The sequence below is a fragment of the Panthera onca genome, chromosome B3, assembly GCF_046562875.1.
Source record: "Panthera onca isolate mPanOnc1 chromosome B3, mPanOnc1 haplotype 2, whole genome shotgun sequence".
Lineage (NCBI taxonomy): Eukaryota > Metazoa > Chordata > Mammalia > Carnivora > Felidae > Panthera > Panthera onca.
The window spans coordinates 33677251-33703705 of NC_138344.1; the positions used below are offsets into that span (position 1 = coordinate 33677251).

Consider the following 26455-nt stretch of genomic DNA (forward strand, 5'->3'; position numbering starts at 1 on the left):
AGCAAAGTTCCAATATGGAATCTCTATGAGCAGCCTCTGTTGCCAGGGGGAATGGAATAACTGATTAGCTGGGTCTGGGTCATGACTAATACCACCCTTCCTCCCCTAGCTAGGGGATGAGGTTGGTCTATTCAAAGTGTGCTGTGTCAAATGGCAAGGGAGGGGTAGTAGTTCTTCAAAGGCAAATGCAGTACTGTACTTTCATTAGAAGGGCCGGATGACCTACTGCACAGATGAAACCGGTTAGCTGTCCATGTACCTATCTATAGTGTGTCATCTGATAACTAATTTATTCCATCACCTTTTCTTTAGTTGAAATATTACAAAATGTATTTTCTTTCAGCACTCAATTTGGCTTTTACTTGGCATTGACCTACTATAAGTAAAACTGGGCTCCTATGTGCTATCTAGTTGTGAAGATGAGCTAACATGCACATTTGTCACATCTTACCTAAAAAGCTTTTTCTCAATCTTTTTTTTTCTTTAAATTCTTTAAGGAAAAGAAAAGAGTATGTTTTTACTTTCTGAGAGATGCACCTGTCCATCTTTGACCTAAATCTCATTCTCATTTAGTTTGTCTTATTGAAGAACCTTGGCTCATCAGATAGACCTTCATTTTCTTAAGTTTTCAGTTTCTGCTTCTCTACTTGATTCTATTTATAACCATAAAGATGTGCTCCCAAGCCCCCTAACAAATGATTCACTCATACTTCTCCCTTTTTTCTTTATAGCAGATTTGACCAATGTCTGCTAATTTACTTGCCAATCTGTCTTCTCCCACTTCTTCCTTAACTTCTTACTTCCTACTTTTCAGAGTCCCCAGTAATATCCAGAGACCTTCATTTCAGGCCTAAACCTAGAATTACAGTATGTAAGGGCTAAAAGGGACCTAAGAGATATTTAACTCAACTTTCTTTTTTTATTTTGCTTGATGTTATTTTGATTGTACTGACTTTTTTTTTTTGTCTAGAATTTAGATGGTATATGGAATTTTTTTAAACTTTCAGATCTTGATCAGATCATAAATGTGTGTTTATTAAAAACAATATAGTTGGATTTTAAAAATCTCTTGGTAATCTTTTTCTTTTAAGTGGAGCATTTCCATTTAATGTAGTTATTGATACATTTAGTTTGCTTTCCATTTGTTCCATCTGTTCTGACTCCACCCAGGACCCCCTTCCTTTTTGCCTTCCTTTGAATTGATTATTTTTTAATCATTCCATTTTTTTCACAGTGTTAGTTGGGAAGTTATACCTTTTTTCTAATTTTTTTAGGGGTTAGCCTAGAATAGAAGTTGGCAAACTTTTTTTTTTTTTTAAGTTTATTTATATATTTTTGAGAGCGAGCTTGGGGGAGGGGCAGAGAGAGAGAATCCCAAGCAGTCTCCATGCTGTCAGTATGGAGCCTGATGCGGGGCTCAATCTCATAAACTGTGAGATCACAACCTGAGCTGAAACCAACAGTTGGTTGCTCAACCGACTGAGCCATCCAGGCACCCCAACCTGTTTCATTTAAGGGCCATATAGTAAACATTTTTGGCTTTGTGGACCATATGGTCACTGTCATTGTAGTGCAGAAGCATCCATTGATAACAGGTAGTGGTATAAATTACAGACAGTGGATTAGATAAAGTCATTTAGATAGAAGAGCACTGGGTTGAGACCAGAAACTGGGAGATTTTTTTGTTGTTGTTGTTATTTTTTTTTTGAAATTGAGGTCATGGACAAGAAGCTCTGAGAGTGAATCAGAAAAAGAGTGAGCCTATCAGGAAGATTACAAGAAAAATAATTATCATGTGAGGGCAGTTTCAAGAATGAGAAGATGGCTTTCTTAGTCAAATGCTATAGAGTGCCGTGTTAAGATGAGGATTCAGAAGAGGCCGTTGGATTTGGCAACTTTATGGTAATTGGTGACATTTTCAAAGAATATTGGCAGAGCTTGCTATGTGGGAAGAGTGGTAAAGGAGTGGAGAGTGGAAACATAAACCATTGATTGTCAAATACTATTTTTTGGACCAGCAGCAACAGAAGTGCCTAGATTTCCCAATCTCAGAACCATTATTGGGCTTAGAAATGTATATTTTTAAAACATTGCCCAGATGATTTTGATAAACGCTAATGGCTTGCTGTCAAGATGTATTTGTTAGTGATATTTTGAGGCTAACCCTCTTTTCCAAACACAAAGCTATGACTGATGAAGCAAAAAGAAAAATCAAGTTGATATAAATGGGGTGCAGAAAAGGTAAACATTCCTATGTTTCAGAAAGGCAGTAGAACACAAAGCAGTGAGTAGGGCTGTGGCTGGGACCTTGCAGGTACAGAAGCTGAGGTTTGAGTTTCTTTGAGTGTAGGACATATCTTCTGATTTGAACAGACCGCTGGTAAGAAACATTTATGAGATAATGGGAAATTGAACATTGACCAGTAATATTAAAAATTGTTAATTTTTAAAGGTGTGATTAATGGTATTGTGGTTATATTAAAACAAAGTAGTAAATAGTAGGTTCTCAGTAAATGTTTATATGAAAAACAAAAAAAAATTTCCATCAGAAAGTACACCCGTACATCTAAATTTTCAAACAAATTAGCCATCTAGTGCCGAGAATGATATGAAATAAATCTGAAGAGCAGTTTACTCTGGATGACATTAAAATGCTTCACTGAAAAAAATAAAATCTTATATTTAGTATTTTCAAGAAGATGAGTGAGTAATATCCCTTAAATTAAAACAATTATGGGGCGCCTGGGTGGCTCAGTCGGTTAAGCGGCCGACTTCGGCTCGGGTCACGATCTTGCGGTCCATGAGTTCGAGCCCCGCATCGGGCTCTGTGCTGACAGCTTGGAGCCTGGGGCCTGTTTCGGATTCTGTGTCTCCCTCTCTCTGACCCTCCCCCGTTCATGCTCTGTCTCTCTCTGTCTCAAAAATAAATAAATGTTAAAAAAAAAAAACAAAAAACAATTATGGGGGCAATGGGGGGGGGGTGCTCGGTTGAGCATCTGACTTGATTTTGGCTCAGGTTATGATTCCAGGGTTGTGGGATTGAGCCCTGATTCAGGCTCTGTGCTGAGTGTGAAGTCTGCTTGGAATTCTGTCTCTCCTCCTTTACCCCTCTCCCCCACTTACGCTCTTTCTCTTTCTAAAATAAGCCAAACAAAGCAAAAAAACCCAGTTATGACACTTAAGGTAGAAAAAAGATCAGGTGGATATGAAAATGACAAACTTTAGAAGTGAAAGCTAGCGTAAAAAAAATAACAGCGTGATTTTCATGAAAGGGAAGTCAATAGGATGTCTGTTTTCCCAGTATTACTCTATGAAATCAGTGTAATGTCAGTCAAAATATCAGAAGGTTTTGGGGGTGCCTGGGTGTCTCAGTCGGTTAAGTGTCTGATTTTAGCTTAGGTCGTGATCTCACAGTTCATGAGTTCCAGTCCCATGTCGAGCTCTCTGCTGTCAGCACGGAGCCTGGAGCCCCTGCTTCAGATTCTGTGTCTCCCTCTCTCTGCCTCTCCCCAGCTTGTGCATGTGCGTGCTCTCTCTCTCAAAAAAATAAACATCAAAAAATGTCAGAAGGTTTTTTTTTTTTCGTGGTAGTGGACATGCTGATCTTAAAATTCTTATGTTAAAGAGTCAAAGTAACATTAAAGAAGAACAAATTGAAATGATATGCCTTCCATCAAAACTTATTATAGAGCTATAGTAATTAAGATAGATTCAGGGATGGACAGATAGACTACTGGAAGAGAATACAGAGCCCAGAACACCTTGATATTTATATGGAATTAGCTACATGACAGAGGTGGCATTATAAATCAAGGGAGAGATTGGACTCTTCATTGAGGTGCTGATTAAATTGCTAATCTGATTTGGCATGAAAATAAGAGCGCTATGGAAATAAATTCTGTATGGATTAAGTACATAAATGAGAAAAGAAAAACCTTAGGCCTTTTCGAAGAAAATGCAGGATGGATAACTTTATGTCTTCAGGATGAGGAGGGATTTTTAAAAACTATGCCAGGAGATAATGCCATGTAGGTTTTAGAGCCAGACTAACAGCTTCAAATATCAACTTTATCACATGCTAGTTATGACTTTGGGCAAGTTATGTAATCTTTCTTGTTTTCTCATTTGTAAAATGAGGATGATAATGGTAAAAACAGCCCTCAGGAATTGTGAGAAATAAAATGTGAAATGCTTAGAAAAATGACTGGTATAAATAAACACACAATAAGAGTTAACTACAATTGTTGTTACTGTAATTTACTAAAAAAGAAACAAATCATAACCTGTAAAGGATTGATAAATTTGACTATTAAAAACTCTATGACAAAAGGCATTGTGAATAAAATAGAAAGCTAAGGCACTAATAGGTAGGAGATAATTATCACACATTTAACTGAAAATTGATTAGTATCCAGGCTATATGAAAAACTCATTTAAACCAATAAAGAAAAGACAACTCAAAAAACAGAAATGAATAAGCAACATAGTCCAAATGGCAAATGGTAAGTGTTGCTCATCCTCATTCTAGTAAACAGGGAAATGCAAATTAAAGTAATGAGATACGTTTTTACACTTATACTGGCAGAAACTCAAGTCTGACAATACTTTTATTGGTAAGGAGGCAGAGAAACTTGAGCCCTTCCTACACCTGCTGTGAAATAGTTGGTACAACTACTTTGGAGAGTGTTTTGTTAATATCTAGTAAAGTTGAATGTGCTTAAAACCCAACAATTCTAGGTGTAAAGCCCAGAGAAATTCTAGGAAAGACATACGAAGAGACATGTATGAGATCTGCAGCATTGTTTTAATAGTGTAATATTGGAAACATTCCAAGTGTTCACTAGAAGGACAGTGGATTGATAAATTGTGGTATAAATCATCCAATGGGATTTAAAAACAAAGACCTTGCTTTTAAGAGCAGTTTTAGGTTAGGTTCACAGCAAATTTGAACAGAAGATCCAGACCCCCCCCAACATCCCCCCATACATACATACTCTCCCCCAATATCTACATCCCCCCCCACCCCAGTACATTTGTAACAATTAATAAACATTAATTGGCATATTATTTGGCAGTTAATGAACTTTTACATGTATCAGCACTTATAAATAGAAAAGACAATGTTAACGTGAGATGCAGACAATTAAGTATGGTATGACACCATTTTTTTAAAGCCTAAAAGAGTGAAACAGTACTATCTATAATTCATGGAGACCCACATGTGTAATAAAAATATAGAAACAGGACAGTGGTTCTCTCTGCAGAGCAAAAGAAGGAGCTTTATCTCTAATATGTTGTTTGTAAACTGATCTGGAGTAATTACAGCAGTTTTCAAACTTGTTGAATTCGATGGTAGCTATATGACTGCTTTTTATATGTTCCATAATATTCTCTGTGTTTGAAAGGTCATCTAGGAAAAAACAAAACAGAGTTTCTTCATTTGAGAACTTTTACAAATATATAATATTATGAGAGAGAAGTAACTGAAGGTATTTTAAAAAAATAACAGCATCTTTGTATGTTAAAGGATGAAATAAAAAAGGAAAGTGGTAACGTGAGGATGATTCTCTGATGGGGCAAGTTTGATGGAGATGATAAGAAATAGGTTTTGTTAACCCTGGAAAGGACATGGGATATATTTTCTTTGTAGACTAGAATGGAAAAACTAAGATGAGATGAAAATAGGGATACATTTTGAGTTGGAGAATGCTATTTTCTCAGTGGGATGCCAAAGTTGAAATCATTCTGGAGGTGTTATGTATATGGGGTTTGAGAATATTGGAAGGATATGCAGAATACGTGTAAGAAATGAAATAAGGTTAGATAAAAAGGTAACCTTGAAGGAAAAGGGAAGGTTGAATAACAGTTATAATAGTATCATCTATATAATTTTATCAGCGAGCCGGGGGCAGGATCTTTTTGTTGTTAGGAGAGGTAGAGAGAGAGCCCAAAAGTCCTTGAAAATATATCTATTCTATAGCAGGTTTCTCTCATATTTTCTTAGTTATAATTTCATCTAGTTTGATTTTTTTATTTAATCTCATCTTCTTACTGTTTTTTTTCAAGCTTTTATTTAAATTCCAGTTAGTTAACATACAGTATAGTATTAATTTCAGGTGTAGCTTTTTGTGATTCAGTTCAATACCTAGTGCTTATCACAAGTGTCCTCCTTGATTCCTATCACCTATTTAATCCATCCTCCCCACCCATCTGTTTTCTGGTAACAATCAGTCTATTCTCTATAGTTTAGAGTCTGTTTCTTGGTTTTCCTCTCTCCCCTACATGTTCCTTTGTTTTGTTTCTTAAATTCCACTTATGAGTGAAATCATATGGTATTTGTCTTTCTCTGACTTATTTCACTTAGCATAATACACTAGTTCCATCCACATTGTTGGAAATGGCAAGATTTCATTCTTTTTTTATGGCCGAGTAATATTCCATTGTGTGTGTGCGCGTGCGTGCGTGTGTGTGTATCTCACATCTTTATCCATTCATCAGTTGATAGATATTTGGGCTCTTACCATAATTTGGCTATTGCTGATAATGCTGCTGCAAACATTGAGGTGCATGTATCCCTTTGAATTAGTATTTTTTTATCCTTTGGGTAAATAGTAGTGCTGGATCATAGCAAAGTTCTATTTTTAACTTTTTGAGGAACTTCCATACTGTTTTCCAGAGTGACTGCACCAGTTTGTATTCCCACCAACAGTGTTAGAGCGTTCCCCTTTCTCCAGATCCTCTCCAACACCTATTATTTCCTGTGTTGTTAATATCATCTTCTTACTGTTTTTAATTTCACAAAAATTTGGCTTCATTGATGGCATTGTTTTGTGTTTTTGCTTTATCCATAAGAGCTTTTGGGTGCAGGGTGATCTGTATGATTATTCTGCCCTTTTTAATCTAGTCTTTGGCAAGTCTCTTTAAATATAAAGAAAGAACTTGACTCTAATCTCAGGTACTTTGGAAACATTTGAGATAGAGTACAAAATAATTTTTATTTGCACTCTGGATTTTGCATTATTAGTATGCTAAAACATGGAAAAATCTTTGGTAAGTTGCTTTTGGAGAAAGTGTCCAGATTTGGGCAATAAAATGTAATATTACGTGGTCTCAATGAGACTGTTTTCAAGACTTTCTAGACTAAGAATTAGGATCTTATGTTCTAAAAGATGTAATCAACATGATTTAAGCCTTTCTTGAGCATCAGAAGGTAAAGATTGTTTATATGATTTCTAAATGTTTCACATCTTTTATGTTACAGTTCTTTTGCCATGAAAATGGTTTGCAGGGTCTTGGACACATACTATCCATGCTGATGGGACAGGATCCAATATGAATATAAATGATGGAGGAAGACGACGCTTTGAGGATAATGAACATACGTTACATATATATCCTGGGACAATTTCAGAAGGGACTATCTACTGTCCAATTCCTGCCAGAAAAAACTCCACAGCTGCTGAGGTGATTGACTCTCTTATAAACAGACTTCATCTTGACAAAACAAAATGTTATGTTCTTGCAGAAGTAAAGGAATTTGGTGGAGAAGAATGGATACTCAATCCAACAGACTGTCCAGTTCAGCGAATGATGTTGTGGCCCCGAATGGCTCTGGAAAATCGCCTGAGTGGAGAGGACTATCGCTTTCTTCTGAGAGAAAAAAACCTTGACGGATCAATCCATTATGGTAGTCTGCAGTCATGGCTACGGGTAACAGAAGAACGTCGTAGGATGATGGAGCGGGGTTTTCTTCCACAGCCTCAACAAAAAGACTTTGATGATTTATGTAGCTTACCTGATTTGAATGAGAAAACTCTCTTAGAAAACCTACGAAATCGCTTTAAGCATGAAAAAATTTATACCTATGTTGGCAGTATTCTAATAGTTATTAACCCATTCAAGTTTCTTCCTATTTATAATCCCAAATATGTCAAAATGTATGATAACCACCAATTGGGAAAACTGGAGCCCCACATTTATGCTGTGGCTGATGTAGCTTATCATGCCATGCTTCAGCGCAAAAAGAATCAGTGCATTGTGATTTCAGGAGAGAGTGGTTCTGGGAAGACTCAAAGCACAAACTTTCTTATACACCACCTTACTGCACTCAGTCAGAAAGGATTTGCCAGTGGAGTGGAACAAATTATTCTTGGAGCTGGACCAGTACTTGAGGTAAGTGTGTAGAAATACTTTTCTTACTTTTAAACATGTCTTTGAAAAAATTTTTTGTAAATGTGAGAAAATGTAATGAAACCACAAGTATAGATATCATTTTTAGTTACCAAGGAAAACTGGAAGACGGGAAAGCAAAAAAGGCAGCGTGGAAGATTAAAGGGTATGACAGTGGCAGTATATTTTTCAAAGGTGTTTTTGGGTCATAGTGATGAAGTAAGAGATGATTGGAGTCGTATGTATCCCCCTGTAAAGGGAAATAGCCAGCACAGGACTCCTGTCTGTAATTGGGTTGTGGAATTAGGTGTTGGGGAAAATATTCTCATCAATCTATTTGTATCTTTGCAACTTTAACATGTGTGCCTAGTATTGAATTCTAAGGGTTCAGTTTTGAAAATGTAGAGAATATGGGAAAAAAAGTTTTAGTTCTATAATGTTTTAGAAGTAATAGTACCAAAGGTAGAAAGGAAAAAGAATACACTTTTTGTTTTAGAGTTGAAAGGAAAAGGTAGTATTACCTATTTTTTTATTAAAAAAATTTTTTTATGTTTATTTTTGAGACAGAGAGAAACAGAGCACGAGTGGGGGAGGGGCAGAGAGAGAAGGAGACCCAGAATCTGACGCAGGCTCCAGGCTGGGCTGTCAGCACAGAGCCCGACGCCAGGCTTGAACCCATGAACCGTGAGTTCATGACCTGAGCTGAAGTTGGTTGCCCAACCAACTGAGCCACCCAGGCGCCCCAATATTACCTATTTTTTAAAAGAGATTTTGTGAGGTATAACTGGGATACAGCAAACTGCACATATTGGAAATGTACAATTCGATAAAATTTGACATGTATATATACTAATTAAGCCACTGTCACAGTCAAGATACCGAATACATCCATTATTGCCAAAGTTTCTTTGTGATTCACAAAGTATAAGTATAGTGTAAGAAACCACTTACACACTTACACTATAGATTAGTTTGTGATTTCTGTAATTTTGTGTAAATGGAATCATATACCATGTACTCTTTTATGTTTGACTTCTCTTGGTATAATTATTTCAAGATTCATCCAGGTTGTATGTGTCAGTAATTCATTCCTTTTGCTAAGGTAGAATTCCACTGCATGGGTGCATGATGCTTTGCATTTATCCATTTACCTGGTAATGGACTTTTAGATTATTGCTAGTTATTCACTGTTACACATAAAGCTTTATACAAGTCTTTGTGTGGACATACACTTTACTTTGGGTGAATACCTAGGAGTGGAATGACTGGGTTATATGACAGGTATATGCTTAACTTTTTAAGAAACTGCCAACTTTTTCTACAGTGTTTATACTTACATTTTATATTCCTACCAGGCAGTGTGTGACAGTTCCAGTTACTCCATATTCCTGCTAACCCTTGATATAGTCATTCTTTTAAATTTTAGCCATTCAAATATATATACAGTGGTATCTTACTGAGGTTTTAATTTGCATTCTATAATGACTAATGCTGTGAGCACATTTTCATGTGTTTATTTGCCCTCTATATATCTTCTTTGGTGGAGTATCTGTCAAAATTTATTGCCTAATTTTTTATTGGATTTTCTTAAATTTTTTTTAATGTTTATAATTTTTGAGAGAGACAGATGCCAGTTGGGGAGGGACAGAGAGAGAGGGAAACCCATAATCCGAAGCAGGCTTCCAGCTCTGAGCTGTCAGCACAGAGCTCAGTGCATGAGATCATGACCTGAGCCAAAGTCAGATGCTTAACTGACTGAGCCACCCAGGCACCCCTCTTGTGTTTTTGATTTTAGCCATTCTGATAGGTGTAAGGTAATACCTCATGGTGGTTTTGATTTGTATTTCCCTGATGATGACTGATGTTGAGCTGGATTTGATTTGTATTTCCCTGATGATGACTGATGTTGAGCATCTTTTCATGGCCATTTGTATGTCTTCTTTGGACAAATAAAATGGGTCCTCTGCCCATTTTAATTTTATTTTTGGCTTTTTTTTTGTGTGTTGATTTATATATGTTTTTAAATATATTTTAGATATTACCTTATTGATATATTATTTGCAGATATTTTCTCCCCCTCAGTAGGTTGTCTTTTTGTTTGTTGTTGGTTTCCTTCACTGTACAAAAGCTTTGAAAAAAAAATTTTTTTTTATTGGTGTGGTCCCAATTGCTTATTTTTGCTTTTGTTTTCCTTGCCTTATGAGACATATCTAGAAAAATGTCACTTTGGCTGATGCCAGAGAAATTACTACTTGTGTTCTATTTTAGGATTTTTATGGTTTCAGGTGTCACATTTAGGTTTAATTCAGTTTGAGTCTATTTTTGTGTATGGTGTCACAAGGTGGTTCAATTTCATTCTTCTGCATGTAGCTGTCCAGTTTTTCCAGCACTATTTATTGAAGAGAATGTCTCTCATTATATATTCTTGCTTCCTTTGTCATAGATTAATTGACCATATAAATGTTGGTTTATTTCTCGGTGCTCTATTCTGTGCCATTGATCTGTGTGTCTGTTTTTGTGCCAGTACTGTACTGTTTTGATTATTACACCTTAGTAGTATATCTTGGAATGTGGAATTGTGATACCTCTAGCTTTGTTTTTCTTTGTCAAGATTGCTCTGGTTATTCCAGGTCTTTTTTGATTCTGAAGAGATTTTACTATTATTTGTTCTAGGTTTTAAAAAAAATCCTGTTGGTATTTTGATAGAGATTGCATTGTATGTATAGATTGCTTTGGGTAGTATAGACATTTCAACAATATGAATTCTTCCAGTCCATGAGCCTGGAATATCTTTCCATTTGTTTGTGTCATCTTCAGTTTCTTCAATCAGTTATTTTGTAGTTTTTGAGTATAGGTCTTGCACTTCTTTGGTTAAGTTTATTCTTAGGTACTTTATTATTCTTTTTGGTGCACTAGTAAATGGTCTTGTTTTCTTAATTTCTCTATGTGCTGCTCTGTTATTAGTGTATAGAAATGCTACCAATTTCTGAATATTAACTTTGTATCATGCATCTTTACCAAATTCATTTATTATTTCGAATTGCTTTTTGGTGGAGTCTTTAGGATTTTCTATGTGTAGTATCATGTCATCTGCAAATAGCGATAGTGTAACTTCTTTACCAGTGTGGTGCCTCTTCTTTTTCTTGTCTGATTGTTGTGGACAGGACTTTGAGTACTGTGTTGAATAAAAGTGGCAAGAGTGGACATATTTGTCTTGTTCCTGATCTTAGAGGAAAAGCTCTTTGTTTCACCATTGAGTGTGATGTTAGCTGTGGGTTTTTCATGTATATAGTCTTTCTTATATAGATGTATGTGCTCTCTAACCCCACTTTGTTGAGAGTTTTTACCATGAATGGAATTTAAATTTTGTCAAATGGGTTTTGTTTTCTGCACCTATTGAGATGATGATATGATTTTTATCCTTTGTTTTGTTGATGCTGTGTATCACATTGATTTGCAAATCTTGAGCCATTCTTACATCCATGGAGTAAGTCTTACTTGATTGTGAATGATCTTTCTGATGTATTGTTGTATGTGGTTTGCTAATATTTTGTTGAGGAATTTTGCATCTATGTTTATCAAGGATATTGGCCTGTAGGGGTGTGTGTGTGTGTGTGTGTGTGTGTGTTGTTTTTTGATTTTTATCATCAGAGTAATGCCTTGTGAATTTATTTGGAAGCTTTCCTTCCTCTTGTATTTTTTGGTATAGTTTGATGAGAATAGGTATTAACTCTTTTCTAAATGTTTGGTAAAATTCGTCTGTGAATCTGTCCTGGACTTTTATTTTTTGGTAGTTTTGCTTGTAATTGGCCTCAGATTTTCTATTTCTCTTTTGTTCAGTTTTGGAAGATTATATGTTTCTAGTAATTTATAGACTTCTAGGCTGTCTAGCTTGTTAGTATATAATTTTTTGTAGTATTCTCATAATTCTTTACATTTCTGTGATAGTTGTTACTTCTCTTTCATTTCTGCTATTACTTATTTGGGTCCTTCCTCTTTTTTTCTTGATGAGTCTGGCTAAGTGTTTTTCAATTTTGTTTACCTTTTCAAAGAGCCAGCTCTTGGTTTTATTGATTAAAAAATTTTTTTTAATGTTTATTTATTTTTGAGAGAGAGGGAGACAGACAGCACAAGCAGGGGAGGGACAGAGAGAGACAGAGACACAGAGTTTGAAGCAGTCTCCAAGCTCTGAGCTGTCAGCACAGAGCCTGACGTGGGGCTCGAACTCACAAACCATGAGATCATGACGTGATGCTTAACCGACTGAGTCCCTCAGGCGCCCCTACTGATTTTTTTTCTATTGCTGTTTTTAGTCTTAATGTCATTCATTTCTGCTCTGGTCTTCATTATTTCCTTCATTCTATTTACCTTGGGCTTTATTTGTTGTTTTTTTTTTTTCTGGTTCCTTTAGTTGTTAATGTAGATTGTTTGAGCTTTTTCCTTTTTCTTGAGTTAGGCCTGTGTTGCTATATAATTCTCTCCCTTTCTCTCTTTCTCTGTCTCAAGAACCAGCTCTTGGTTTTATTGATTTAAAAAGATTTTTTTTTAATGTTTATTCTTGAGAGAGAGAGAGAGAGAGTGAGTGGGGGAGAAGGGCATAGGGAGAGAGAGAATTTCAAGCAAGTTCCTCAATGCAGAGCCTGATGTGGGGCTCTATCCAATGATCCCAGTATCATGACCCAAACTGAAGTCAAAAGTCTGACGCTCAACCAACTGAGCCACCTAGGTATCCCTAATTTTAAAAAATGGTATTCATCAGGCACTTATAAATATTTGTAGATTGCTTTGGGGTAGTGAGGACATTTTAACAATGTGAATTCTTCCGTGAGCACATAATGTATTTCAATTTATTTGTGTCGTCAGTTTTTGTCATTAATACCTTTTGGTTTTCATTGTACAGATCTTTAACCTCCTTGGTGAAATTTCTCTCAAATATAACCATCTCTCAGTAGTACCTTTTGAAGAGCAGAATTTTAAATTTTGATGAAATCCAATTTACCATTTTTTTTCTCTTATGGATTGTGTTTTTGGTGTCATATTTAAGAAAACTTTGACTAAACCATGGTTGCAAAAGTGTTCTATGTTTTGTTTTGTTTTTTCATTAGTTTTGTAGTTTCAGTTTTGCATTCAGGTCTATGATTAATTTTGAGTTTATTTTGTATATGGTGTATAGATCCAGTGTTTTCCTATGAGTATCTAATTGTTTCAAAACTATTTTTTGTTGAAAGACTATTTTTCCTTTACCTCGTTTGCCTTTGTGTCTTTGTCAAAAAAATGGTACATATATATGTGGGTTTATTTCAGCATTCTGTCTCCTGTTGATTCGTTTTTCTTCATGACAATGCCATGCTACTTTCATTATGCAGCTTTATAATAATTTTGAAATTAGGTAGTATTAATCCTTCTTTTGCTTATTTTGGATATTCGAGGTCTTTGTATTTCCATATGAATTTTAGAACTAAATTGTCAGTTTTTCTATAAAAGTTTTTTGGGACTTTGGGATAGTGTTAAATCTATAGTTTAATTTTTAGAGAAGTGATATGGTAACAATATTAAGTCATCTGACCCATGAACAAGTTTATTTCTCTACTTATGAAGATCATCTTTAATTGAGCAATATTCTGTTGTTTTTAATGTATAGGGCTTGAACATGTATAGTAAGATATATTTGTCAGTATTTATTGATGCTTTTATAAACAGTATTTAACATTTTTCAATTGTTTCCTAGTATATAGGGATACAGTTGAAATTGGTACTTTGATCTTGTATTGTACAAGCTGGCTAGGTACAAATATTAATTTCATTTTTTTTAAATTTTTATTGGATTATCCACATAAGAAGTCATATTTGTGAACAAAAAGGCAGTTTTATTTACTTTCTTCCAGTTGGAATTTTTTTTCCTGCAGATTTCACTAGTTACTCCAGTATGAAGAGATGCAGTGAAAGTAACATTCTTGTCTTGGGGGAAAGCATTTAGCCTTAAACATTAACTGTGATGATAGCTGTTGGTTTTGTGTAGATGTTCTTTATTAGATTGAGGTCCATTCTCTTTCATTCTTACTTTGTTTAGAGTTTTTATCAGGAAAGGTTGGATTTTGTCAAATGCTTTTTCTGTGTCTATTTGAGATGGTCATATGGTTTAAAAAAGAATAGTTTGTTAATATGGTAAATTATATTGATGGATTTTTTAAATTTAATTTATTTTTTAAAATTTATATCCAAGTTAGTTAGCATATAGTGCAACAGTGATTTCAGGGGTAGATTCCTTAATGTCCCTTACCCATTTAGCCCATCCCCCCTCCCACAACCCCTCCAGCAACCCTCAGTTTGTTCTCCATATTTATGAGTCTCTTATGTTTTGCCCCCTCCCTGTTTTTATATTAGTTTTGCTTCCCTTCCCTTATGTTCATCCGTTTTGTATCTTAAAGTCCTCATATGAGTGAAGTCATATGATGTTTGTCTTTCTCTGATTTTGCTTAGCATAATACTCTCTAGTTCTATCCACGTAGTTGCAAATGGCAAGATTTCATTCTTTTTGATTGCTGAGTAATACTCCATTGTATATATATACCACATCTTTATCCATTCATCAGTCAATGTGCACTTGGGCTCTTTCCATACCTTGGCTATTGTCGATAGTGCTGCTATAAACATGGGGGTGCCTGTGTCCCTTTGAAACAGCACACCTGTATCCCTTGGATAAATACCTAGTAGTGCAATTGCTGGGTCATAGGGTAGTTCTATTTTTAATTTTTTGAGGAACCTCCATACTGTTTTCCAGAGTGGCTGCACCGGTTTGCGTTCCCACCAGCAGTGCAAAAGAGATCCTCTTTCTCTGCATCCTTGCCAACATCTGTTGTTGCCCGAGTTGTTAATGTTAGCCATTCTGACAGGTGTGAGGTGGTATCTCATTGTGGTTTTGATTTGTATTTCCCTGATGATGAGTGATGTTGAGCATTTTTTCATGTGTCGGTTGGCCATCTGGATGTCTTCTTTGGAGAAGTGTCTATGCCTGTCTTTTGCCCATTTCTTCACTGGATTATTTGTTTTTTGGGTGTTGAGTTTGATAAGTTCTTTATAGATGTTGGTTACTAACCCTTTATCTGATAGGTCATTTGCAAATATCTTCTCCCATTCTGTCGGTTGCCTTTTAGTTTTGCTGATTGTTTCCTTCACTGTGCAGAAGCTTTTTATGTTGATAAGGTCCCAGTAGTTCATTTTTGCTTTTGTTTCCCTCGCCTCTGGAGATGTGTTGAGTAAGAAGTTGTTGCGGCCACAAAGAGGTTTTTGCCTGCTTTCTCCTCAAGGATTTTGATGGCTTCCTGTCTAATGTTTAGGTCTTTGATCCATTTTGAGTTTGTTTTTGTGTATGGTGTAAGAAAGTGGTCCAGGTTCATTCTTCTGCATGTCACTGTCCAGTTTTCCCAGCACCACTTGCTGAAGAGACTGTCTTTATTCCATTGGATATTTTTTCCTGCTTCGTCAAAGATTAGTTGGCCATATGTTTGTGGGTCCATTTCTGGGTTCTCTGTTCTCTTCCACTGATCCGAGTGTCTGTTTTTGTGCCAGTAACACACTGTCTTGATGCTTACAGCTTTGTAATACAGCTTCAAGTCTGGGGTTGTGATGCCTCCTGCTTTGGTTTTCTTTTTCAAGATTGCTTTGGCTATTTGGGGTCTTTTGTGGTTCCATACAAGTTTTAGGATTGTTTGTTCTAGCTCTGTGAAGAATGCTGATGTTATTTTGATAGGTATTGCATTGAATATGTAGATTGCTTTGGGTAGTGTTGACATTTTAGCAGTATTTGTTCTTCCTGTATATTGATGGATTTTTGATTGGTAAACCATTTTGGCATTCTGGGGATAAACACCAATTGTCATGATACATTATCCTTTAATGTATTGCTGGATTTGGTTTGCTAAAATTTTGTTTAGAATTACTGATATGTGGTCATGAGAAATATTGTTTTCTTTAATGCTTTTTTTTTTTTTTTTTAATCAGGATGATTCTGGCCATATGGGAATGAGTTGGGGTGTTTTATATTTTTGGAAGAGTTTGTGTAGAACTTCTTTTTTCCTTCTACTATCAGTGTTAGGATTGATATGATGGAATCCAGGCCTGGTGTTTTCTTTGTAAGAAAGTTTTATGTATTTATGTATGTATGTAATTATCTATTTAGAGAGAGAGAGCAGGGAAGGGGGACAAAGGGAGCAAGAGAAAGAATCATAAGCAGGCTCCACACTCAGCATAGGGCTCCATGCGGGTCTTGATCTCACAATCCTCGGATATATTGGAAATTCAACTTACTGAACCATTCAGGTACCCTGCAGTAAAGTTTTAAACAAAGTTTGAATTTTTAAAGTAGATACAGATCTACTTTGAACCTGTTTGTGTCTTTGCACCTGAAGTATGTCTCTTGGGGAAAGCATGGAGTTGGATCATTTAAAAAAAAAAAACATCTTTTCTGCCAGTTACTTGCTTTTTGACTGGAATGTTTAAGCCATTTACAGTTAATGTAATTACTAATGTAGGATTTGTGTCTGCCATTTGATTTTTAAGGATTTGTGTCTGCCATTTGATTTTTAATAATTTTTTTAATGTTCTTGTATTCTTCCATTATTATCTTCTGTTATGTTAAGGAGATGTTTTCTAGCATACCATTTTAATTTTGTTATCTCTTGTTTGTTTGTTTTAGCAGTATTCATGAGCATTCCAATTAACATAACAATTCAGTTTGGATTACTACCAACATGTGTTCTTTTTTTCTTCATATAGATTTGCTTTATTAAGTGTCCTTTCATTTCAGCTTATATTACTTCATTTAGTATTGCTTTGTAAGGACCATTTGCTGCCTAATGAATTCTTTTGGTTTTTGTTCATTTAAATATCTCAATTTCTCCTTTAATTTTTTTTTTTTTTTTTTTAACGTTTATTTATTTTTGAGACAGAGAGAGACAGAGCATGAACGGGGGAGGAGCAGAGAGAGAGGGAGACACAGAATCGGAAGCAGGCTCCAGGCTCTGGGCCATCAGCCCAGAGCCCGATGTGGGGCTCGAACTCACGGACCGTGAGATTGTGACCTAAGTTGAAGTCGGATGCTTAACCGACTGAGCCACCCAGGCGCCCCTCTCCTTTAATTTTTAAAGACGGTTTTATGGGACACAGAATTCTTGGTTGACCGGCTTGTCTCAGTGCTTTGAATATATAGCTCCACTCTCTTCTATTCTTGATGTTTTATTTGGAGAAATTCGATGTTATGCTTATTGAGGAACCTATATATGGTATGTGTTGCATCTCTCTCACTGCTTTTAAGAAACACTTTTTGTCATTCAACAGTTTGATCATTATTTGTCTAAGTACTTATTCTTCATACTTTGAATTTGTGAAGGTTGTTAGATATATAGATTAGTGTTTTTCATGAAATTTTGGAAGTTTTGGGCTATTCATTGTTAAAATATTGATTCTGTGTTTTCCTCTCTATCCTCTCCTTCTGGTGTTCCCATTATATACATATATTGGCATGTTTGATGGTGATCCACCCGTGTCTGAAGCTTGCTCTGTTCATTTCTTGTTTATCTCCCCCCTGCTATTCCTTAGGTATCATCTCAATTGATCAGTGTTCAAGTTTCGTGATTTCTTCTACTTGTTCATATCTCTACTTGAGCCTCTTCAGTGCATTTTTTTATCTTAGTTAATTACTTTTCAGTACTGGAATTTTTATAATTTCTCTGCCTTCACTAATATTCTCTATTGTTAAGGCATCTTTGTCATATTTTCCTATAATTGTTTGAAAGTATTTAAAACAGTGATATAAAGTTTTGGCTTTGGAGGTCCAACATCTCGGCTTTTTCAGAGACAATTTCTGGTTATTGTGTTTATAAAATTTTTTTGTGTCCCTACTTTCTTTCTTTTTTGCATGTCTTATAATGTTTTGGTGAAAAGTGGGCATTTTTATTAATACAATGTGGCAGTTTTGGAAATGGGGTATTTACCTCCTCCCAGGATTTGTGGTGGTTGTTTTGTTATTGCTGTTTGGTTGTCCATGACTTCTTTGAAATTAGTCTGTGAGGTCTGTTCTTTTTTTCTGTAAGGGCTTTACATTCTCTCTTCATTTAGCTTAGTGGTCAGGTAATAATTGGACAAAGATTTTAAAAAAATATCCTGAAGCAATAAGGTTTCCAGTTTTTGTGTGTGTGTGAAGTTCTTAAGTTGTTTGGTTACCTCATTTTTTGCCCCATTCTCCTATTTGTACCTTAGGCAGTTGCAGTGTTCTAATCAATTGCCTCTGATTGATTTTAACAAATATACATGGGTGAAAAGGCTGTTCCCTGTGAGTGCTTTCCAAGTCATTTCAAGTAAAGATAACCCTTTGAGTGAGGTTTTCCAGTGAAATACCATGTAGCTCAAATTCTGACAGTTACTTGTGGGATGGGGCTTTGGCTATAATTCTGTTTTGATCCTTCAATGGCTTTTAGGCTGCCTTTGAAACAGACTGTAATTATAGGGCATTGCTTTTCTCTTCAGCATGGAGCTAGGGAGATGGAGATGGTAATTGGCTAAGTTAAAATGCCACAATGCCTTTTTTCTTACTGAGATTCATCTGTTTTCCCCTCAAAGGATTATTGCAAGCCTTTGGTTAATTTCTAGAGTTGTCAAAAAGTTGATGTGGATAATTTTTTTGGTTTTATTTCTCATATGAAAAAGAGGATTTTCAGAGTTATCATTTCTCTGACCTTACTTTCAATTATCTTTTCAGGAGATTTAAGTAATAAAAAATTCTTTCTATATTTACCTTTCTGGTTACCATTTCTGCTGTTCTCCATTCCTTCCATATGTTGATCCATATTTGAATATGATATTTTCCTTTTGCATTAAGGACTTCCTGTAATGTTCCTTTTAATGTGGTTTGGCCTACGATGAGTATTTTCAGATTTAGATATCAGAAATGGTCTTTCTTTGGCCTTTAAAATTAAAAGAATAACCTTATAGTAAAATTGTATGAATTTTAAAACCTGTTAATTTTTGTAACCATCTGTATACAATCTGAGTACCCATTACCTCTTGAAACTCCCTCACACTATTCTTTATCTTCAAACCCTCTGACTTCCCTCCAATACTCCCATAATCCGTGAAGACTACGTGTCCCCTGTTGTTGTTTTGAAAATGTCACAGAAATGGAATCACACGCTAAGTACAGTTTTGGGACTAGCTTCTCTCATTCAGCATTATGTCTTAAAGATTCATTCAAGTTGTTGAATATGTGAATTCAACCAGGGATTATTTCTTTTAAATTTAAATTTTAATAAATTTTATTGGGATGTAACTTAGAATAAAATGTAGCCATTTAAAATTTATACCTCAGTGATTTTTGATAAATGTGTATACACTTAACGTAACCATCATTATTACACAATGAAGCTGTAGAATATTTTCATTACTCCTTGTGCCCTTTTGTATACATTGCCTAACCACACCCTCATTCCCAGACAACTCTGATCTTCTTCCCATTACTGTTTTGCCTTTTCTAAAATTTCATATTACAATATGTACTCTTGAGTCTGATTTCTTCTACGTGGCGTAATGTTTTGATATTCATCAGTGTTGAAGTATCATCTTTATTGCTGGGTAATATTCACTGCATTGTGTATACTTTGGTAACAATATATTCTTTTATAAATAGTACTATAACTTTATTTTAAGTTGATGTAATAACGTGCAATACATTATGTAGTGAAACCTTATTTCATTTATACTATTCCAAAATTGCGATTATTTTTTTTAAATGTTTATTTATTTTGAGAGAGAGAACACACGTGAGCAGGGGAGGGGCAAAGAGAGAGAGAGGCAGAGAGAGAATCCCAAGCAGGCTCTGTGCTGCCTCTGAGCTCAGAGCCCAGCGTAGGGCTCTATCTCATGAACCATGAGATGATGATCTGAACTGAAATCAAGAGTGGCCACTTAACCGATTGAGCAATCTAGGCACCCCTGAAGTTGTAATTATTTTGATGTAATTATTCTGCTTCTATCTCCTTGTTATTTAATTTAGTAATATCTAAAAAATTATATATTGAAATATAGTAAGAAAGTTTGCTGGCTCTGGGATGTAAAAGTTAATTTTAAGGAGTGTTAAATCTTTATAATTAAAATTTATTTATTAAACTTAAAAAAAATAATTTATATAATTTATATATAATATATATATTTATTATATATTATAATATATATATTATATATATAATTTATTTTTGAGAGAGCATGAGCTGGGGAGGGGTAGAGAGAGAGGGAGACGGAATTCGAAGCAGGCTCCAGGTTATCAGCACAGAGGCTGACATGGGGCTCAAACTCTTGGACTGTGAGATCTTGACCTGAGCCAAAGTCTGACAATTAGCCGACTGAGCCACCCAGGCACACCTAATTAAGATTTATTTTACTGAAAAGCATAAAATACTTGTTTTTTCAAAAATTTTTTTCAACATGTATTTATTTTTGAGAGACAGAGCATGAATAGGGGAGGGGCAGAAAGAGAGGGAGACACAGAATGTGAAGCAGGCTCCAGGCTGTCAGCACAGAGCCTGACATGGGACTCAAACTTGTAAACCGTGAGACATGACCTGAGCTGCAGTTGGACACTTAACCAACTGAGCCACCCAGGTGCCACTCTTCCTACTTGGTTTTATTTCAACTATTAGTTTTTCTCTTTTACTTTACCTAAACCATAGGAGTCTGAAGTTAAAGAAAATTGCTTTTCTACTGTCTATTGCATTTTGTATCTTTGAGCTGACCTAAGTAAGATTTTCCATTTTTAAAATGAAATTAACAAGAACTATTTATTTTGACAGGCCTTTGGAAATGCAAAGACAGCTCATAATAACAATTCAAGTCGTTTTGGCAAGTTTATTCAAGTAAATTACCAAGAAACTGGCACTGTACTTGGGTAAGTAGCAGTAATAGGCTTTGGAGTATGTTTGTATTTTTACCATTGTCTCTTCATAATCTGTAGATTATTCATTTACTCTTAATGAGCATAGTGAAACTGGTGTCTACTAAGTTTTTTCTTCTAAACTTTTTTTTGTTTTGGAAAAGTTCAAGCCTGAGAAAAGTTCAAGGAATTATATACCTTTTTTTAAAAAAAATATAACTTATTGTCAAATTGGCTTACATACAGCACCCAGTGCTCATCCCAAGTGCCCTCCTCAATGCCCATTACCCATTTTCCCCTCTCCCCCACCTCCCCACCCACCCTCAGTTTGTTCTCTGTATTTTAGAGTCTCTTGTGGTGTGCCTCCCTCCCTCTGTGTTTGTAATATTTTTTTCCCCTTCCCTTCCCCCATGGTCTTCTGTTAAGTTTCTCAAGATCCATATATGAGTGAAAACATATGATACCTGTCATTCTCTGACTTACTTCTTTCACTCAGCATAATACCTTCCAGTTCCATCTACGTTGCTGCAAATGGCATGATTTCATTCTTTGTCATTAGCACTTACATATCCTTAATGTAGATTTATTAATTATCAACAATTTGCTGCATTTGTTTTATCTCAGTGTGTTATGCATACATTCATTTTTTAAAATTGTTTTTGAGTAAGTTGGGCATATAATTTGACCCCACACAGGAATCACAGCCACATTTTCCTATATAATACTTTTTAAGAAATTAAATATGTTACAATAACATTAAAAAAATTTTTTTGTAATGTTTGTTTATTTTTGAGAGAGAGAGAGAGAGAGAGCCAGAGTGCAAGCTGAGGAGGGACAGAGAGAGAGGGAGACACAGAATCCGAAGTAGGCTCCAGTCTCTGAGCTGTCAGCACAGAGTCTGATGTGGGGCTTGAACTCAGGAAATGTGAGATCATCACCTGAGCCGAAGTTGGACGCTTAACTGACTGAGCCACCCAGGTGCCCCTCCAGTAACATTTCTTATATAGTGTGTAATCAGAGTACCTCTGGTTGTGTCAGCAATATACTTCCTAACTTTAAAATAACTAATAAGTTGGGGCGCCTGGGTGGCGCAGTCGGTTAAGCGTCCGACTTCAGCCAGGTCACAATCTCGCGGTCCGTGAGTTCGAGCCCCGCGTCAGGCTCTGGGCTGATGGCTCGGAGCCTGGAGCCTGTTTCCGATTCTGTGTCTCCCTCTCTCTCTGCCCCTCCCCCGTTCATGCTCTGTCTCTCTCTGTCCCAAAAATAAATAAAAAACGTTGAAAAAAAAAAATAACTAATAAGCTTTATTTTTAGAGCAGTTTTAGGGTCACAGCAGAAATAAGTAAAAAGTACAGAGTTCCCGTATACCTCTTTACTCTATCCCCCAGTTTCCCATGTTAAGAACATCTTGCATTGGTGTGTTCCATTTGTGTTGTATATTCTGTGGATTTTGACAATTGTATAAAGACATGTATTCACCATTACAGTATCATATGGAGTAGCTTTACTGCCCTAAAAATCCTGTGTGTTTTGCCTGTTCATCCCTTTTTACTCACTAACCTTTGGCAACCACTTATATTTTTATAGTACCCCTATGTTTTGCCTTTTTCAGAATGTCATATAGTTGGAATCATATAGTGTATGGTCTTTACAGTTTGGATTCTCTGCCTTAGTACTTAAAAAAAATTTTTTTTAAATGTTTATTTTTGAGAGAGAGACAGAGAGAGAGGGTGGAGCCGGGGGGGGGGGGGGGGTGGGCAGAGTGTGAGAGGGGGAGGAGCAGAGAGAGGAAGACACAGATTCCAAAGCAGGGTGTAGGCTCTGAGCTGTCAGCACAGAGCCTGACGCAGGGCTCAAACTCATGAACCTTGAGATCATGACTTGAGCCTAAGTCGGATGCTCAACTGACTGAGCCACCCAGGCACCCCCTTTGCCTTAGCACTTTGTATTAAAGTTTTTTCCACACCTTTCATGGCTTGATTTTATTGGGCTAATGTTAAATGTATGTATTAATTTGGAGATAATTGACATCTTGGGCTATTTAGAAATGCTTTTAAGTTTTTGTATTTCTTATTTATTCCTAAGTATTTTAATGTTTTGTTGTTATTAAAAGTGTGATTTTTCTCTTGCATTATATCTTCTAGTTGTTTGAAGATATATATGAAAGTTACTGATTTTTATATTCGTATCTTATTATCTTAGTTATTTTATTTTTTGCATTTTACTGTCGTATCTCTTACCTTTTCTTGGTATATATGCAAAAATAGATATTTTTACCTTTTTTTCTGCTCTTACATCTTTAGTAATTTTCTCTCTTGTCTGATTCCAAGTAATTTTGTTTCAGACCTTTATATGAATGACTTTACTTTTTTCCACTAAGTAAAATACTGGTTTTAGGACATTTTATCACATTAATGGATTAGTATCAATTTAAATTTTCTGTGAGTGGTTTTCTGAGTAACAAAATGATATTGCATTTTATCAAATGCATTTTTCACATTTGTGGAGATTAGCATAATCTTCATTCTGAGATATATCAGTGTTATCATTATTTTCCTAATATTGAATCATTTTGTGTTCCTGGGAAAACAGTCCCACTTGGTCAGTACAAAAAGATACGTACACACACACTCACATACATACGTACACAAACATATTTTTGTAGACACATATAAATTGGTTCTATTCTGTTTTCTAGTTTTTATTTATGAGTTTTGCGTCCATATTAATAAGTGAGATTGGTCTTTTTCTTTTTTAGGCTATTTTAATTATGCTTACTATTTTACTTATTTTGATTTTAAAATTTTGACCAAAACTATGTGCATTCTCCCCCTGCCAACAAAAACAAAACAAGAAGGATAAATCCTTCTTCAGTGATAAGTTTCATAACTTATTTCCTTTCTTATTAAAACTATGTTTCCAAAGGTACAGTTGGTACTTCTAATAAAAATGGGATGCAGTCAAGTTGTCAAGTTGTACTTTTCTAGTATTTATGATTGTGATGCAGGAGAGGTTGATAATAGGTACAGTAGTATGTATTGCTTTGTAACTTACAAAATATCATTATATATATTCATTGATTCTTAAGACAATTTCATGAAGTAGGAATGGCAGATGTTTATTTTCCCATTTTATGAATGAAATCCTGGCTCTTACATGTTAAGTGATTACCTAAAATGGTTAATCTTTTCTCTTACAACAGTGATGAACAAAAATCTTTATCTTGAGTAGTAAGTTAACAGATACATATTGAAAAAATTTTTTTTCATTTCAAAAATTTCTAACTCTTAGCAAATATATGTTAAGCATTTTTCTTTCATTTTATCATTCATTGGGCAAACATTTATGGAATTCATTTCTATATGTGCCAAGTGTTGAGGACAAAAAAAAATATATACACTTGTCCTCTGCCATTAAAATTCTCATAGTCTTTTTGGGAAGACGTGTTTACATAAGAGGATTACAGTAAGTGAGGTAAGTACAGTGATTAAAGCACGCGTCTGGGAGAGTTCACAAAAAAGGATTTTATCTTGGGTCTTGAAAAATTGCTAAGAAGAAAAAGTGGTAAATCACATTATTGATTGAGGAAATGAATGGAATCATAACAAGAGCTTGGTGTACTTGAGGAGCAAGTTCAGAGGCTATAATGGTCAATTGGTTTCAGATTCTGAATAAAGCTCCAATGTTTATAATTTATCCTTTTGACATTGGGAAGGAGATTTTAAAAATTTTATTATATAAAATGTCAAACATAGAAGTAAAGAGAATAGTAAAAGGAATGCCCATTTGATTAAACAGTTATCCCATTTTGCCATATATACTTCCATCTATTTTTTTCTTTTTCTTTGCTGATGTATTTTAAAAAACAGTCCCAGGTAGATATAACATCAGTTTACCCATACATACTTTAGTATGAGCAACAGTGAATGAGGAATAAAATGAGTAGATCTTATTTTATAGGTAAATAACTCTCAGAGCAGTATAACTTATGGATTGGAGGGGAGGAAGGAGAGATGTCTAGGAGTATGTTGGTATAGCTGAAAGAGAGAGGCTTTTAGTTAAAATAGATCTGGTATCCAGTCACAGTTCTGCTGTTTACTAGCTGCATGATCTTAATATCTTTGAGCATCAGTTTCTCCACTTATGAAATAGGCAGTAATATTTGCCATGCAGAGTGGGTGTAAGGATTTCATATACTATGTAGAATCTAAAACACAAATGAGTAAACAGAAAGCAGATTTATAGCTATAAACACACAGAACAAATTGATGGTTGCCAGAGGGGAGGAGGATGGTGGAATGGGCAAAATGAGTGAAGGCTGCCAGTTATGATTGAATAAGTAAGTCATGGGAATAAAAGGCATTGCATAGGGAATATAGTCAATGATACTGTAGTAGTGAGGAACCGTAGCTACACTTGTGGTGAGCATAGTATAATGTATAAACTTGTTGAATCACTATGTTGTACACCTGAACACCTGAAACTAATGTAACATTGTCAACTAAATGTTGACATAGTCAAATAAAATAAAAGAATTTAACATACTAGTTTATGTTAGTTCCCTTTGTCCCATCTTATACAGATAAGACCCTGTTTTAGTAGTTTAGAGGTGATGATGTTTATTCAGAGGAAATGATGCATTTTAATTGCTGGTAGTGGTAGTGATAATGGGCTTACAAAGAAGGCACATTTGAGCTTCATTTTCATTTTCATTTCCATCCAATGGATGGAACCTATTGGATAGAGAGTGGGTATAGACTGTAGAATTAAAAGTGGAAAGAAGAGCATGAACAATGCAGTCAGGAGTGAATGGTGTGCTTGTGGAAATAACCTGTATGTGGGAGTGACTGAAATACTGAGCATGCAGTGGGAGGGAACTGATGGCAATAAAAGCTCCAAAGTCAGATTTTGACCCCACAGAGGTTTGTGCTAAGTAATTTGGATTTAGTAGGCTAAAGCTTTTAAATTTCAGACCATAGGAGCCTCTTTTGCAGTGGAAGCTTAACTAATTGCTTCAGTTTGGTAATAGGTATTGAAGACTTGAAGTGGTGGGGTACAGGCTGGATAAAGAGAATAACGTATCAGATGTTTATGTTTCAGTTTCTCATTACTTTTAGGATAAAATCCATTCTTCTGGCATATGGTATATTGGTTCTTCTTGATCCACTCCACTTGTCTGTCTCATTCTTTAGCCATGTTAACTAATTATCTTCCTTGATGTTAAGTACCCTCCTTTTATGCGTTTATACAGTGCAGTTCTCCTTCCCTTCTTCTGGTCAGTCTTTCAGATTTTAGAGTCATTTAGTCAGTCATCAAATAGTTTTTGTGAATGTTTACTATGTGCTGGCAACTCACCTCTATATGAAT

At 35.4% G+C, this 26455-nt stretch overlaps 1 protein-coding gene across 11 annotated transcripts in view; it reads left to right on the forward strand.

Annotated features, from left to right (window-relative positions):
* Window positions 1-26455, forward strand: part of MYO9A (myosin IXA) — a 282129-nt gene that overhangs the window by 36147 nt on the left and 219527 nt on the right. For all 11 annotated transcript variants that reach the window (XM_078448833.2, XM_078448830.2, XM_078448837.2 and 8 more), the window contains 2 exons: window positions 7262-8172; window positions 21009-21103. In XM_078448833.2, the coding sequence (XP_078304959.2) occupies window positions 7333-8172; window positions 21009-21103 (935 nt within the window). In that variant the 5' untranslated portion in view covers window positions 7262-7332. The remainder of the gene's footprint in view (window positions 1-7261; window positions 8173-21008; window positions 21104-26455) is intronic.